This window comes from Lepisma saccharinum, chromosome 8 (genome assembly GCF_977018435.1).
Source record: "Lepisma saccharinum chromosome 8, izLepSacc3.1, whole genome shotgun sequence".
NCBI lineage: Eukaryota > Metazoa > Arthropoda > Insecta > Zygentoma > Lepismatidae > Lepisma > Lepisma saccharinum.
In genome coordinates, this window is record NC_139236.1 from 87236718 (window position 1) to 87250821 (window position 14104).

The 14104-nt window shown below is 37.7% G+C and overlaps 1 protein-coding gene across 1 annotated transcript; it reads right to left on the bottom strand.

Moving 5' to 3' along the window:
* Positions 1 to 1939: 1939 nt before the first annotated feature.
* LOC145991270 (uncharacterized) lies at positions 1940 to 13879 on the bottom strand. The gene is made up of 3 exons (XM_083127244.1): positions 13725 to 13879; positions 5789 to 5849; positions 1940 to 3301 (listed from the first exon to the last, which is right to left on the bottom strand). The coding sequence occupies exons 1-3, from the start codon at positions 13764 to 13766 to the stop codon at positions 2265 to 2267; spliced, it is 1140 nt and encodes a 379-aa protein (XP_082983370.1). The 5' UTR covers positions 13767 to 13879; the 3' UTR covers positions 1940 to 2264.
* Positions 13880 to 14104: the final 225 nt, after the last annotated feature.

The window sequence follows — 14104 nt, forward strand, 5'->3', positions numbered from 1 at the left end:
CTATCTAGGTTACACGACTTTTCACTGCCATCTATTCCTAATTAGACTAATTAAATTTTGCTGTTTAATTGGGTTTAAGTGGATGAAATATGTTAGAATAACATAAAATAACATAAATAAATAAATTCCCAAATTATACTCAACTAAGAAATTAAACATTTCTTAGTTGAGTATAATTTTGGAATTTAAGTAAGTATTTTTCTTACTATAGACGCTTCCTCCCACTTTTGGTTAATGGAAATGAAAGAGAATTTGTATAGGCAGAATAGATTTTTACTAGCAAAATAAATTTATGATTCGCTGCAATTGCTATGACTTCATGTACCTTTGTCACGTACACAAACTGCATTGTTGTTCTTTGAGGTATAGGATCATAGATGGCAGCATGCAAAAAGAACGACGTTTATATTTGATGATACATAAAGCAGCTTAGAAAGTAGGCCAGAGATGGCAGCACCCAAGAAAACTTATACAATTGTAAATAGAGAAAAAGGAAAGCGCTGATGTGGTAAAATAATGATTGTAGATATTAATACTAATTATAATGAAAGAAATAAATGAACTTAATACAATAACAGGATACAAATAAGGTGGAAAGGGTGATTAATATTCAGTAATAGCATAAGTGATCATTATATAAAAGTAAAGAAGTCGAATTGTAATTGCGATTCTATGTCTTTTTCGGTTCCCCACGAACTGAGAGTTTCGTGCGGCTTTTGGGTTGTTTTGTCCCAGGTGTAGCGCCATCTCACGGCAGGCACCCAAGCACTCTTGGTAGGCGCATCTATTGCAGCTCCAAGTTAAGGTTAGCGCCGGCCAGGCGGCGATCTTTAACTAACCCCTTTCTCTTTGTTTGTCTGTGTGATCGATTTATATTTCCGTCAATTTGGATAAGATCGATATAGAAAAGAAAGAAGGGAAAATACACCATATGTAATAATTACAAGAAGAAGCAGCAGCATTAGTAATTATAAGAAGAATTAGTAATTACAAGAAGATGAAGCCTTAGTAGTTATAAGAAGATGCCTTATTAATTACAAGAAGAAGAAGCCTTATTAATTATAAGAAGAAGAAGCCTCAGCGATTACAAGAAGAAGAAGCCCAAAGAAGATTGGCTACAATAGAAGAAAAATATTGTATGAAAAGGTTTCCAAAGTTATCTAATATTTGTACATGATTATTCAAGAATATATTACGAATTGTACCCTCCGTAGTGGGTTAAATCGATTGTTTCTTTCCATATATTCGTAGTGTTAGTCACCCTGATCTGTACCCAGAGGTATCTCATCGTTTCTACCCTGTGCTAAGCTGGCAGATGCTTACGTGAGAGAACGTGGCACCTTACCCCTTTCTTTTTAAATTTGAATTTGATTTTAAAATTTTGGGTGAGTTAGCACTTAGGCTATTTTGCAGCCGCCGTATTATACGGGGTTCAGCCCTTTACCGTTACAAATAACCTCTAACGTTGCATAACTAAAATTTAAAAATATTCTGACTTCCGTTAATAGCTGAGGCTGTAAACGGGCACTCAGCACACACATAAGGACAAAAAAACAGGACAACACACACAATTATACTGGCCATAGGGCCAGTCGCCAGAGCCTCGTTTGTCTGCAAAATGCAGTCCAGGGTGTACTACGTGGAAGTGAGTTGACATTGGGTGTACTCCCTGGAAGATCACCCCCCTTCGTGTTTGTTTGGAATTATCCATGTAGTGCCGGCAAAGTATATTATTGTTATTATACAGTGTATGTGTTGTATATGTATCAGGCCATTATGTTGTTTCCAATTTATACTATACAAGGAATATTATGTAAAAACATGTTCAACATAAGAATAATTTACCTAAGCTATTTAGTAAGTTTATTTTTATATTGTAAATATAGAAGACTTATTTATTCAACAATATGTATTTTTACAAATAATATAAGTTTAAAATAATCAAAAGTTATTAAAATATGCAATATTATTACTATACAAGAATATTTATTATTATTAATCACAGTTTGCTACAAAGCATGAAAGATGTCACTAGTATCGTAATATTTGAAACTAAGAGTTTCCCATGCAATGCACTTCATTCATTAAAAAAGGCAAGTTAACTAATATGTATGTAATTAATAAACTTAAAACTTTTTAAAGCATTGTTGTCGCTGATATAATTTTTACACGAGATGATGCTACAATAAGCGGAAGTTGACGAAACTTCGATGCATAAGTGCTACAAGAATCATTTTTTTGTGGCTATAACAGTTTGGAGCTAACTATTGCGTGGGTTTTCTACTAGTTGCAGATGGACTGGCAGATTGAGTATGGATTTCCCCAGTATCAGGTAATGTTAATGACTGGTAAGTATTTGCTTCTTCACTGGAAGCTGAAGGTTGGCTGGTTTCAGTGACACGTTCTGCTTGCATTGGAGAAAGACCAGATGTTATCTCTTCAGCTTGTGGTTCAGGTAGAGGTGGAGGAATGCCAGAAGACCCAAAATCTGATCTACTATTAGGTATAGCATTGCTTGGAAGCTCACTCGCAGAAGTTACAATATTGTCTTGTATGCGGGGGACAGCTGAAAAAGGAGATACAGCAGAGTCTGGTTCGGTAAGAAAGCCAGGAACACTTGGAGTCGTCTTTTGATCAATTGGCGTTTCTGAAAAGTGGAACGTCTCTGAAGTCCCTGCAACATTTTCAGGCGATACTGCTTTCTGTGATTGGTCGTAGTCGTGAGGAGCTTGAATCGAGCCACCTGCGGAGAATCCATTTGGAGTCAAGGAGTCCGCAAAATGGCTTGCTTCTTCAAAGAGTTGAAATTCTCTTGCGACACTCTCTGGTATGTTGTGAATTTGTAGCTCGACCAGGGGCATCTTGCTGTAGTCAATCTCAGAAACGGGTTCCTTTTTCAGTCCAACGTCCTCAGGGGCATTCCCATCACCACCAGGGGATTTGCCCCGAAGATTTTGGGGTATCTGGTCCAAGAACTGCGTCGACTCCGTAGGGTTTACTCCAGAAGATTTCGCACCATAGAGCACCACGTCCATATCAGATGTCTTCCTCAGCAAGTCCTGATAATGCTTATGCATAGTTGGAGGCAAACCCATCACTCCTCCGAAAACAGAAGCAAGACCGTCGAATATGTTCCAAGGGAAACTGAACGGATAACGAGGTGGAATATAAGTGAACTGCATCACAGGAAACTGAGGTTGATCGCCAGGTATGCGAGGAAGAACATAGGCTTTGTGCATCCCTTGCATTTGGTTCGGATAAGGTCGCGGCACATAAAGGGCCTTTGCCGTTGGAGGGTTTCCTGAAAGAGAATAAAAAAAAAGTCAGTCTGTTTCTGGAAAGTATATTTTTACGAGTTCCCATACATATACATAAGAAACAGTTTTCTTGTCAACTACATGCTTCTATCTGTCTGCTCATAGTTCATCGAGCTAGACTGAGGAGGCATATCAGGTGGTATTTGTGGAAGCATATAAGCTTGATGTGTTGCAGGCATGTTCTCTGTTGAAGGTCTTGGGACAAAAATTGTCTTAATCGTTGGCGACATGCCTGAAAGAAGATAAGAAAAGTATTATTCCTATTTTTTTATGTTAACGTTCAAATGTTTGTTTTCACATTCTATTTGATTTTTTTGATTTGATTTAGTTTATTTTACTTCGCGTTTTGTGCCTCTTGGCTAATTTGCGAAGATGGGGATGAGTGATGAAATGATGAAATTGATGAATGGACATTCACAAACAACCAAGCCCGACCGGGATTCGAACCCGGGACCCTTGGCGTCGCTCACATTCTATTTCTCTGTCTTGATATTACATAGGCGTATAAGGACAAGGGTGTACCATGATCCACTCCAAATGACGCTGGCTTGTCTGATGTTCACCCTATCAAAATATAACATTTCGTGATCAAAATAATATGAAAATGTATGGATTATGTACATATTGTTTGGATCAATAACAAGATGAATATCGAAATACACTATTATCTGAAGTCTTGGCCACCAAAATCTTTAACAATCATCCAGAGGTCCAACCACACCAGAAAATTTGACGCTACCACCGGCTTTATCAAGTTTCCTGTTCTTGGAAGGTATGATGTCAGTTTTAATCTAAGAATGTCCATTCCCTGTAAATTTTTAGTTTGTCGTAATTGAAGTTATAAAGAAATAGCCTATATCATGCTTCATGCAATTTCATGTTGATAAAGTTCAGTTGAATATAAATTCAAAAGATTTCTGAACTGACAATAACACCAGAACCTGGCAAATTCATGACCAAAAGTTTATTATACGAACCATTCATTTCTTAAGATGTAGGCTGATATCGGGACGAGACATGGTAGTGTGGGCGGTGAGGGAATTTGACTCAATCTCGGTCCAATATCGACAAATCTCAAAGGGTATGGTCTCATTTGACTAGACGGCCAGCGCGCAACAACGCCAGAGATTCCGGGTTCGAATCCCGGCCTGGATATGGATGTTTGTGAGTATCTCTTCATCAATTTAATTTGTATCATCACTCATTCTCATCTTCGTGATCAGCCAAAAGTGGCAGAAAAGCGAAGTAAAATAAACCAAATCAAACATTCTCGACTAGAATTTCGAGAGGACGCCGAGTCAGCTACCCTAATTTGAACTTGGAAGTTATTAATATCCATTCAAGTTTCATAATTTTACATTAAGGGTGACCATCCAGAAAGAAAATTGCCAATCTCTCTTCCACGTAGTACGCCCAGACAAACTGCATTTAAGAAGGAAATCTTTGAAAAATGACAACAAAAATCCTGTAAAATGACCTAAAATCTTTGAAAAATTCGTACAAAACTCAATCTGCTTATTGAAAATAGTGTATATATTTATATTGTACACTTACTTTATGAATCACAATCAATAACATTGGCAGGAATTCACAAATATATGTCCTCACCAAATTCTGAGATTATCTGCTTCAAATGAGCAGCTTTAAATGGCTTTATCTTCGGCATTTTAAGTCCACTCGACACTTAAACTCACGAATAGAAGAAACAGAAGTCACACCCTCCTAACCACGAATATCGGACTAAGATGCAAATGTTCGTGCTGAGTGACCTTCAAAAATACAACGTTCTGCTGCATCAACAGTTAAGCTGTCGCTTTCCTTTGATTCTCGAGCACGCGGTATTTATTGTTAATTTTCAACTTTTTTGTTCATTCCGTAACAAATAATTTAATAATTGCTTCTTCACCTTGGTGTGTTGTACGGACTGTGAATAAGAAACTCGACAATGTTGCATTTCGGGATTTCCAGACAGGCTTTGTTGCGCTGGTAGTTAAACACAGAATAAGTACCGCAAGATAACATTCAGACAAAACCGAAATTGTTAAACTTATGTTTCAACATGCAATGACGCAAAATTTTTAAAAAATGACCTAAAAATAAAAAAATGGTAAAAAATGACCAAAAAAAAAAATGATCCCAAAAAATTACATTTCTTCAACCTGAGGAGAGTGTTCAGGATTTCTGTACTAGTTAGCAATGTCTACGTTGCACCAGTTAAAGGATGAAATGTCATCAAAATCCGAGTGTACCTGATCTGCCCTGTATAATATGACGGGGTAAATAGCCTAAGTGCTGACGTACTCACAATTTTAATTTAAATCTATCAATATTGCATTATGTACACGGTGACAATCGCGAATGCAGCAAGCCGGAAAATATAAATTTCTATTGAAATAGTATAGAGATATTTTATTCAAATTATAATTGCGTAGGCTTATGTACTATAAGATTACAAAGAAATCATGCTATACCTGGGTACTGGGTCACCCTGAAAATAGGATGGTACTGGATTTCCTCCAACCAAACGGAAGCCTGGGAAAAAATTAAAACATTGTTAATGTTTGTTACGTCTATTGCCGCTACTCGAAAAAAATATGTATAGCCCGAATCACACGGAACTGGAATTCAAGTAGGAATGTCCTAGTTGGCGCTGGACTGGCTACCCATTTGCTAGTTCTCTCCTCACACGACACTTGTTCCCATACTTGCCGATAGTCTTTTGTTCCCATAAGACATTGCGCAGAGCAGTAAAGAGGGACGAGCAATTTTGAAGAATGTTGTAGGAGAATTTCTGCTTCGTGCTTTTATTAAAAATTAAAAAAGATAAGTATGGCTCGAAAAAAATATGATAATCAATACGTACCGAACAAGCTTTTTAATGAACTCGGTGAGTGTGCATAATCATTATTCATACATGAGATCCACAGAATTCAATCACAAAAAAAGTTAAAACATTTAATACACTTGTAATAATAAGGATTTTCATTTTCAGCTAATCATATTTGTCACGTACACATCTTATCGCTTTGCATAAATACCTAAATATTAATCAACTGAACACGAATGCACTGCACATCACCTCTTTACTTTTTTTTTATCGAGAAACTAACAAAAACAGCCAACATTCGGAAACCACAGACAACAAACTCCCCTTTGCAAACTCACAGATTATCTTCACATGGCCAAACTCTGCACTGATTGGCTGTTCCACAGAATCCAGTCGAGGAAAGCCAGTAGCAATTAGAACATGTCCTATTCCTCCAAACCAGTCAAGCAGCCAGCCAGGCAGCCATTTCAGCGCCAACTAACTGGATATCCAGTTCCGTGTGATTCGGCTTTTAGATATCAGGCCGGCCGGCCCTAGGTGAGTGCGGGGCTTATAACGAAAATTTTTCAAAGATGTGAAAAAAAACAACAGATTTTTGTTTCTTGCTCTGTAGTACAGGTGTCTTCTATAATCACAATAATAATATCATTCCAATTAGTAAACAATTTATACTATTATTCACATTAGCTAAGAGCAATAAGATGGACACGTTGAAGGCTCAAATGAGGAATTATGGGAGGCGAGTAAACGTTTCTAAATTAGTATTTCTTTCATTCCCCATGTGTCACTGGGGTGACGTGCATTGCACTTATTTAAAAAAAAAAACGATGCGTTCAATATCAAACTATTAATCTACCTATCAAAGTGGAAGTTTGTAATCACTTCCCATGACATTCTCAATAATTCTTTGTGTTTCAGTGTAATTTGACGCTGTAGTATAAATATGTATACATTAAGTTGATATTGTGATTATTAGGCCTAGAATTTTTAGATTCTAAAAAGTGTGCTTCTAGGTACCTTAAATAGGCTCTAAAAGTCCTAAAATAGGTTTTAAAATTCCTAAAATAGGTTTAAAATATCTTAAAATAGGTTCTAAAAATGTTAAAATAGGTTCTAAAAGTCTTAAATTAAGCTTGAAAAATCCGGAAGTTGGTTCCAAAAAAACTTAAAATCGTTCCATATTCCTCAAAAATACTGATTAGGTACAGATATAATCGTTAAAAAGAAAATCTCAAAACAACCGTAAGAAATTTTAATAGGTGTATACATAATAACGAAATATTAATGTCTTAACTAAATTTTCATTTGTATACATAATTTTGAAAATTATCCACAAATTATTGTATACTAGCTATACTTATGCTGTTAGCAAAAGTTACTTGTTTAACGAAAAATGAATTTCTCATTACATTTTTCGTCACCAAACAGAGTAAATACCTCTGCATGATATAAAAATCCTGCGAAACCTAAAAAAATATATAAAAACCTAAGAAAAGGTTCCATTTAGGCACATAAATTTAAAATAGGTTCTAACAAGCAAAATAGGTTATTTTAGGCAGTATTTTGTATTTAGTATTTTGTGCCAAATACTATCCCTTTGTAATGGGTTTAATTTTGTATAATTTGTTATTATTTCAATATATATAACGTCCTATTTTTGGATAATAAATCATTGTTTGTATCATGTAATAAGAACGTGAATAGTAAAATGCATTCTCTTTGAAGGTATGATCCACCCAAACCTTTTGACACCCATCCAATGACCCACACGCACCAAAAAGTCAAGCGCAACCACTGATGGGTATTTAAAACAGGTTCCGATTTGACACTCAGCCTTACACTTGACGTAATTGTGGTATTAAATATATTAGAGCACTACAAGCAATACTCACGCTAACATTTTCAACACAATCCCAAACCCCAAGAAACTAAATACGAACGATTCTGAAAATAATACTGGTATGTATACAGATTTTAATCAACTCTTTGCTTATGTTGATCTTTCAGTGATTTCTTCATCATTTGAGCCTACTGATTAAGAACATGCCAGCCTATATCCTGTAGTGTCAACAAATCCGATGGTATATACAATTTATGTTTTATTAAGATGGTAAATGTAGCCTATTTGAAACAAAAGAATGTAACGCCAACTGTGGTAGATTACACTGGGGAACAAAAAAAAGATTTTATTTTGCGGCATAAAGTTTAATAACAGTTTCAGCACACAAAACAGCTGTGATTGCCAATTGTATGATTGGTTCAATTGAATTGACTCCAGTTATAAAAATAAACACACCAAGGAAAGTGTGGGGCGTTACCCCCACACCCCCTATACGCCTTCATGGCGTAGTGCTATGCACAGGGGAGCACTTTACCTTTTTTACCATGGAAAATGTAGTAGGTAAAATTACTCTACGCTTTTCTCGGTAATATCAAAATTTGATAATGGTCTGAAATTCCCATTAAGAAACTTATTTATTTATTTGTACATTCTTGCTAGGCAACTTATGAAGCATTGCTAGGCAATATATCGGACACTCAACAAAGCTTAATGAAGAATATCAAAACATAAAAATGGTTTTAGAAAAAAAAATGAACATGCTGAACATAAGTGGCTCGTGTGTGTGGATTTGAAGATGGTGAATTTTTTACTAGGACAGCAAAGTGGGTACACAAAGTATCCCTGTATCCTATGTTTGTGGGATAGTCGTGCTAGAGAAAAGCATTGGACGATAAAAGTTTGGCCCCCCAGGGAAAATATTAGTGGGAAAAGCTAATATCATTCATGAACCGCTGATAGATAGGGACAAAATCATCCTTCTGCCACTGCATATTAAACTTGGGTTGATAAACAGTTTGCCAAGGCCTTACATACAAGTGGTGATTGTTTCAAATACATATATATGCCACACATTTCCAGGACTAAGTATTGAAAAATTGAAGGCAGGAATATTTGACGGACCACCGCAAATTCGTACACTTATAAATGATGCCAATTTTACAACTTACATATCTTACATCGAATCTGAGGCCTGGCTGAGATTTGTATCCATCGTCAAAAACTTTTTGGGGAATCACAGAGCATAAAAGTACCCCGATATAGTTGGAAATATGTTGAAAAATTTTGAGAAATTGGGAGCTAATATGAGTGTGAAGATACATTTTCTACATAGCCACATTGACAGATTCCCTGAGAACCTTGGTGATTTTAGTGAAGAACGGGGAGAAAGGTTCCATCAGGATATAAGGATAATCGAAGAAAGGTACCAGGGACGGTGGGATCGCCACATGATGGCCGACCACTGTTGGAGCTTACAGAGGGATTGTCCTAAAAAGCAATACAGCAGGAAATCGTATAGAAAACGTTTCACATAGTTTGTTACTTCATTGTGTACATATTTTCTTAATTATTTTGATCATAGGCCTCTATAAATTTATTTTTATAATAATGATTGTAATCACAAAAAGAAATATTAAATTGTTGTTGGAAGTTCATTTATATGTATGTCTTATGTTTCCGTCATTTTGGTTTAGTTGCATTTATTTCATAAATTAGAGCCAATTCAGGAAATATATTATTATATCATTATTCAGCAGGATGAAATTACCCTAAATTAGCTCTCAAACACTGTGCCGCAATTTCATTGTTCCCCAGTGTTATCTGAGTTTCACAGATAAACGTATTTAGCAGCGCCACCTATTGATCTGCTGTGAAACGTTTTGCTCTATAGGCGAAAGCAAAACATGTGTCAGTGGCGCCTCTCAGCGGTGACTAGCAGAACTTCTTGTGGGCAGTAAATCGTCGCGAAGGTGGTTTGCTACCTGAGTTCAATATCTGCCTATAATACGTTTATCTGTGGTTTAATTTAACTCACTCTACTGAACATGCTACAAGAATTGTGGATTTTATCATACAAATAAAATTGTAATGACACAAATAATTACACGAGTTACATCAACATACAAAAACACAATAAATCAGTGAGAAATGATACACCATGATGGCATACAAAAGCACTTTATCTCTCAGTAATTCAGTACTTTCGTTTGTTGGTTACGATAATGAAATTATTTCATGCGCAATAAACGTATATGATGCACAAACTGTAAAGTAGAATTATGTAACATGGGAATAATCGCATAAAAATGTTAACTGTATAAATATCCAAACACAATGTAACAAAGTGTTCATGGATAGGAACAATTCACATTCAAAAGTGGTTTGTTTTTGTTCTTTCGGAAAGCTATCACGTCATCACAGAATATCCCCGAGTCTTATCGTAATTTACATTCTGTTGTTAAAGCATTACAAGCTGAATGTAAATTAATTAATTCTCATACAGAGACATGATCGATAAGACAATTAACCCCTACACCGATTGGTTATCACAAGTGAGTAGGCATTTACACACAACTGAACTTCCGGCTCTGTCCGAAAGGTACAAAGTACAGACTTGAAGTATGGTCTTGACGGAAGTGACGTCACCTAGTACAGTTCGAAAGCACCAAGTACAGAAGTACACAAGCGCACAGGTCGCAGCACAGATCGGTGCTGACTAGATCACGTGATTTCTGAACTCGTTGTTCATTTGTTTCAAACCACGGAGGTAGAAAGCCAGCAACACAGGTTAAATATACGTTATGGGCCAGCAAGTTGTTGGTTAAAGTTCTTCTAATGTGTGGAAATGTGTGTATAAGAACATTTGAAAATGCTGGGATTTCTATGGTGAAAAACAAGTGTTTAAAACTCGGGGAAACAACGTGTTCTCAGTTTTATCTACTGATCGTATTTGGCGCTGCAGTCGAAGTACAATTCGAAAGACTTTCACTTCCAGTCCACGACTTAAATACCGCACTGCAAGAGCATACTCGGAGGATGCTCGCTTCAAGTTGTTGTTGTTGAGTTAAAATTTATGGGTGCGTCGGCACTTAAGGCCATTTCGCACCCTTCTATGTATGCGGGAAAATATCCCTTATCTAAAATTCTGACTGAGAACTTAAAAAAGGGGTGTAAAGAGCCCCTTGCGAAAAACTAAAAGTGCAAGGTTGTAAAAAGATCTGCACGAGACAAACACAACACATTAAAAAGTCAGAATAAACTAAAAACCTCCTTACAGACGGTGGAAGAGACCAGCTCTTCGCAAAAAACTAAAAACATGTGATAAAATACTGCTGTCATCACCCAAGAGGGATGACAAACAGCCGGAAAGGTTAAAAGTCTGCCGGAGGTAAGCAAGATCGACACATTCAACGAGAATGTGTCGGATGCTTAAAATAACATTACAAGTACGACACAACGGAGGTTCCAGCCCTTGCAGTAGGTGACCATGCGTGAGACGGCTATGTTCTATACGCAGGCGGGTAAGAATAACGTCTTCTCGCCGAGAGGGACGAGACGAGGAATCCAAACACCTATGGTGGGCTTAACAGCGTGAAGCTTGTTCCCCGTTTCCACATCCCACTCGGTCTGCCAAGTGTCAAGAAGGCGAGAACGGAACACATTCTGCAGGTCGCAAGCTGGCAAAAGGTGGACGAGAACGTCGCCATCTGCATCAGCAGACTTGGCGGCAGCATCAGCTGCTTCGTTCCCCTGGATGCCCACGTGGCTAGGGACCCAACAGAAGTGTACATCCGTGCTGGCAGATAAGGACACAAGCCGTCTGAATATGCGTTGCGCTACTGGATGCCGGGAATACGGCGAATCCAGAGACTGCAACACGCTGGTCGAATCACAGCACACAAGGACCTTCTTCAGACCGTTGACATCTGCAAAATCCAGTGCCTTTAGAATGGCGTACAACTCTGCCGTATAGATGGAACAGTCAGGATGTAGTGAGTAACTGGAGCTTTGAGAGTCTAGGACGAAGGCGCAACCAACTGATTCGACTGTCTTGGACCCATCCGTGTAAAACACATTAAAATTGGGGTGCTTCGCACGAAGTTCTAAAAACCTTTGCTGGTATACAACCATTGGTGTCTCTGACTTTGGAAGGGCAGTCAGAGATAAATCGATGGAAGGTGCAGGAAACTCCCAGGTAGGGAGGGGCGGAATGAGTGGATAGACGCCAGGAAGATCACTGTCAACACCAAGTGCTGACAGGATCTCGTCTGCACGAACACCAAATGGTCTTGTGGCACTAGGGCGGAGCCGATACCTTGCCAGCCTATTCACGTCTGAGATGGTGTGAAATGAGGGATGTGAAGGCATCGAGCGAAGATGGAGGAAGTAGTTCACTACCAGCCGCTGTCTTCGCAGAGACAGCGACGGCTCAGATGTCTCTACGTACAAACTGGCGATAGGGCTGGTCCGAAAAGCACCAGAGCACACACGTATACCAGCATGGTGGACGGTGTCTAGGATGCGAAGTCTAGATGGGCGGGCAGAAGAATACACAACACATCCATAATCAAGCTTCGACCTGATGAGTGCACGATACAATCGAAGCAGTACCGTCCTATCAGCACCCCAGGAAGTATGGGATAAAACACGTAGAAGGTTGAGAACTCGAAGACAAGAGAACTTTAACTGGCGAAGGTGATGCTAGCTTCAAGTACAGTCTTGCACCTTTCGGACACGGCCTCCATTTAGTATATTTCACATTACATACACGTTACTCTGGAAGAGATATCTCTCAAAATATCAGAACGGCAAAAACAATGCCTGATTCCTGTTCAGCAGGTCGAAATCTACAAGAATTCATCAGAAAACAATGATAAGCATAATCTTGATTATCAGATAATCTTCAAATATCGGATACACTATATATATATGCTTATATGTATGAACGTGGGTGCGTAGAGTGACGCCAACTTGTATAGACCTGCAGGGCTCGAGCCCACCCAATAATTTGCCTTATTATTATTTACAAATAAAGTCCCCGCACTTAAAAAAAATGTTTAATCATTATACACTCAAAGAATTCTCACAAATTTAATACCGATTGTCAAAATATTTCATTATAATTTGTTGCATCTCCAATATGATAATTTTCTGTGTTCTATATTATATAGGTACACTATCTATCAACATCGTCATTAGGAAAATATAGAAGGATAAATAACCGGGATGAGGGTCGATAGGCGATAAAACTCTCAAAATAGGCAGACAAGAAATCGAAAATATAAAATAGGCACTAATATTGGTAAGCATCAGCAAATTTTTCATCATTTTCCCAGATTAGGCACTCTAAAATATACACTTATGAGTGAAGTGGGTAAAAACCCACCAGAAAATGCCTGAATAGGTATTTTTTTTAACGTAAAGGCACACATTTTCTGGACAAGAAAGTAATTTAGGTAAAATCCTCAGGCTACTGATGACCTCATAAAATTATAAAACCAATTTCCTAGTTCAGCCCACCTAATGTTTTTCAAAAGTTAGCATCGCTGAGTGCGTATACGTACATGAATACATGTATGTACACATATACACAGCAGCTGCATGGGGCATGGATACCACAAGAATTGATTCTATTGTCACATGACTTTAAAAATACCTGTGTTTTTAGTGCGTACTACGCATAAATTATACATGGACTTTACAGCTTAAAATCACAATAAAACAGCCATAATTGTATTACCTGGAGACTCATGATGATTATCAGACGAAAAAGCGACATCATGTTTCTCTATAGCAAACTTACCAAACGTAGGCTATGGGAGCTGTGTGAATGGTAACTCAAGCCAACAATAAAAAAAGAGCTTCGTATTGGCAAGCAAAAGAACACTGTGGAAAGAAAAGTTATTGTTATAGGACATACCTCACGTGTTTGTTTTCATTCTTTTTACAAAGACGTTTACCTTCTTTTGTTCGCGCGACGCTCGTGCCATCTGGTGGAGGACAATGAGTTACGACCAGAATAGCTGTTGACTTTTGTATTTTTGTATTATTTCATGACCTGTTTGTCCTCTTATTGCGTTTCCTGCACACACTGCGATAAACTAACCATTTAGCTATGCG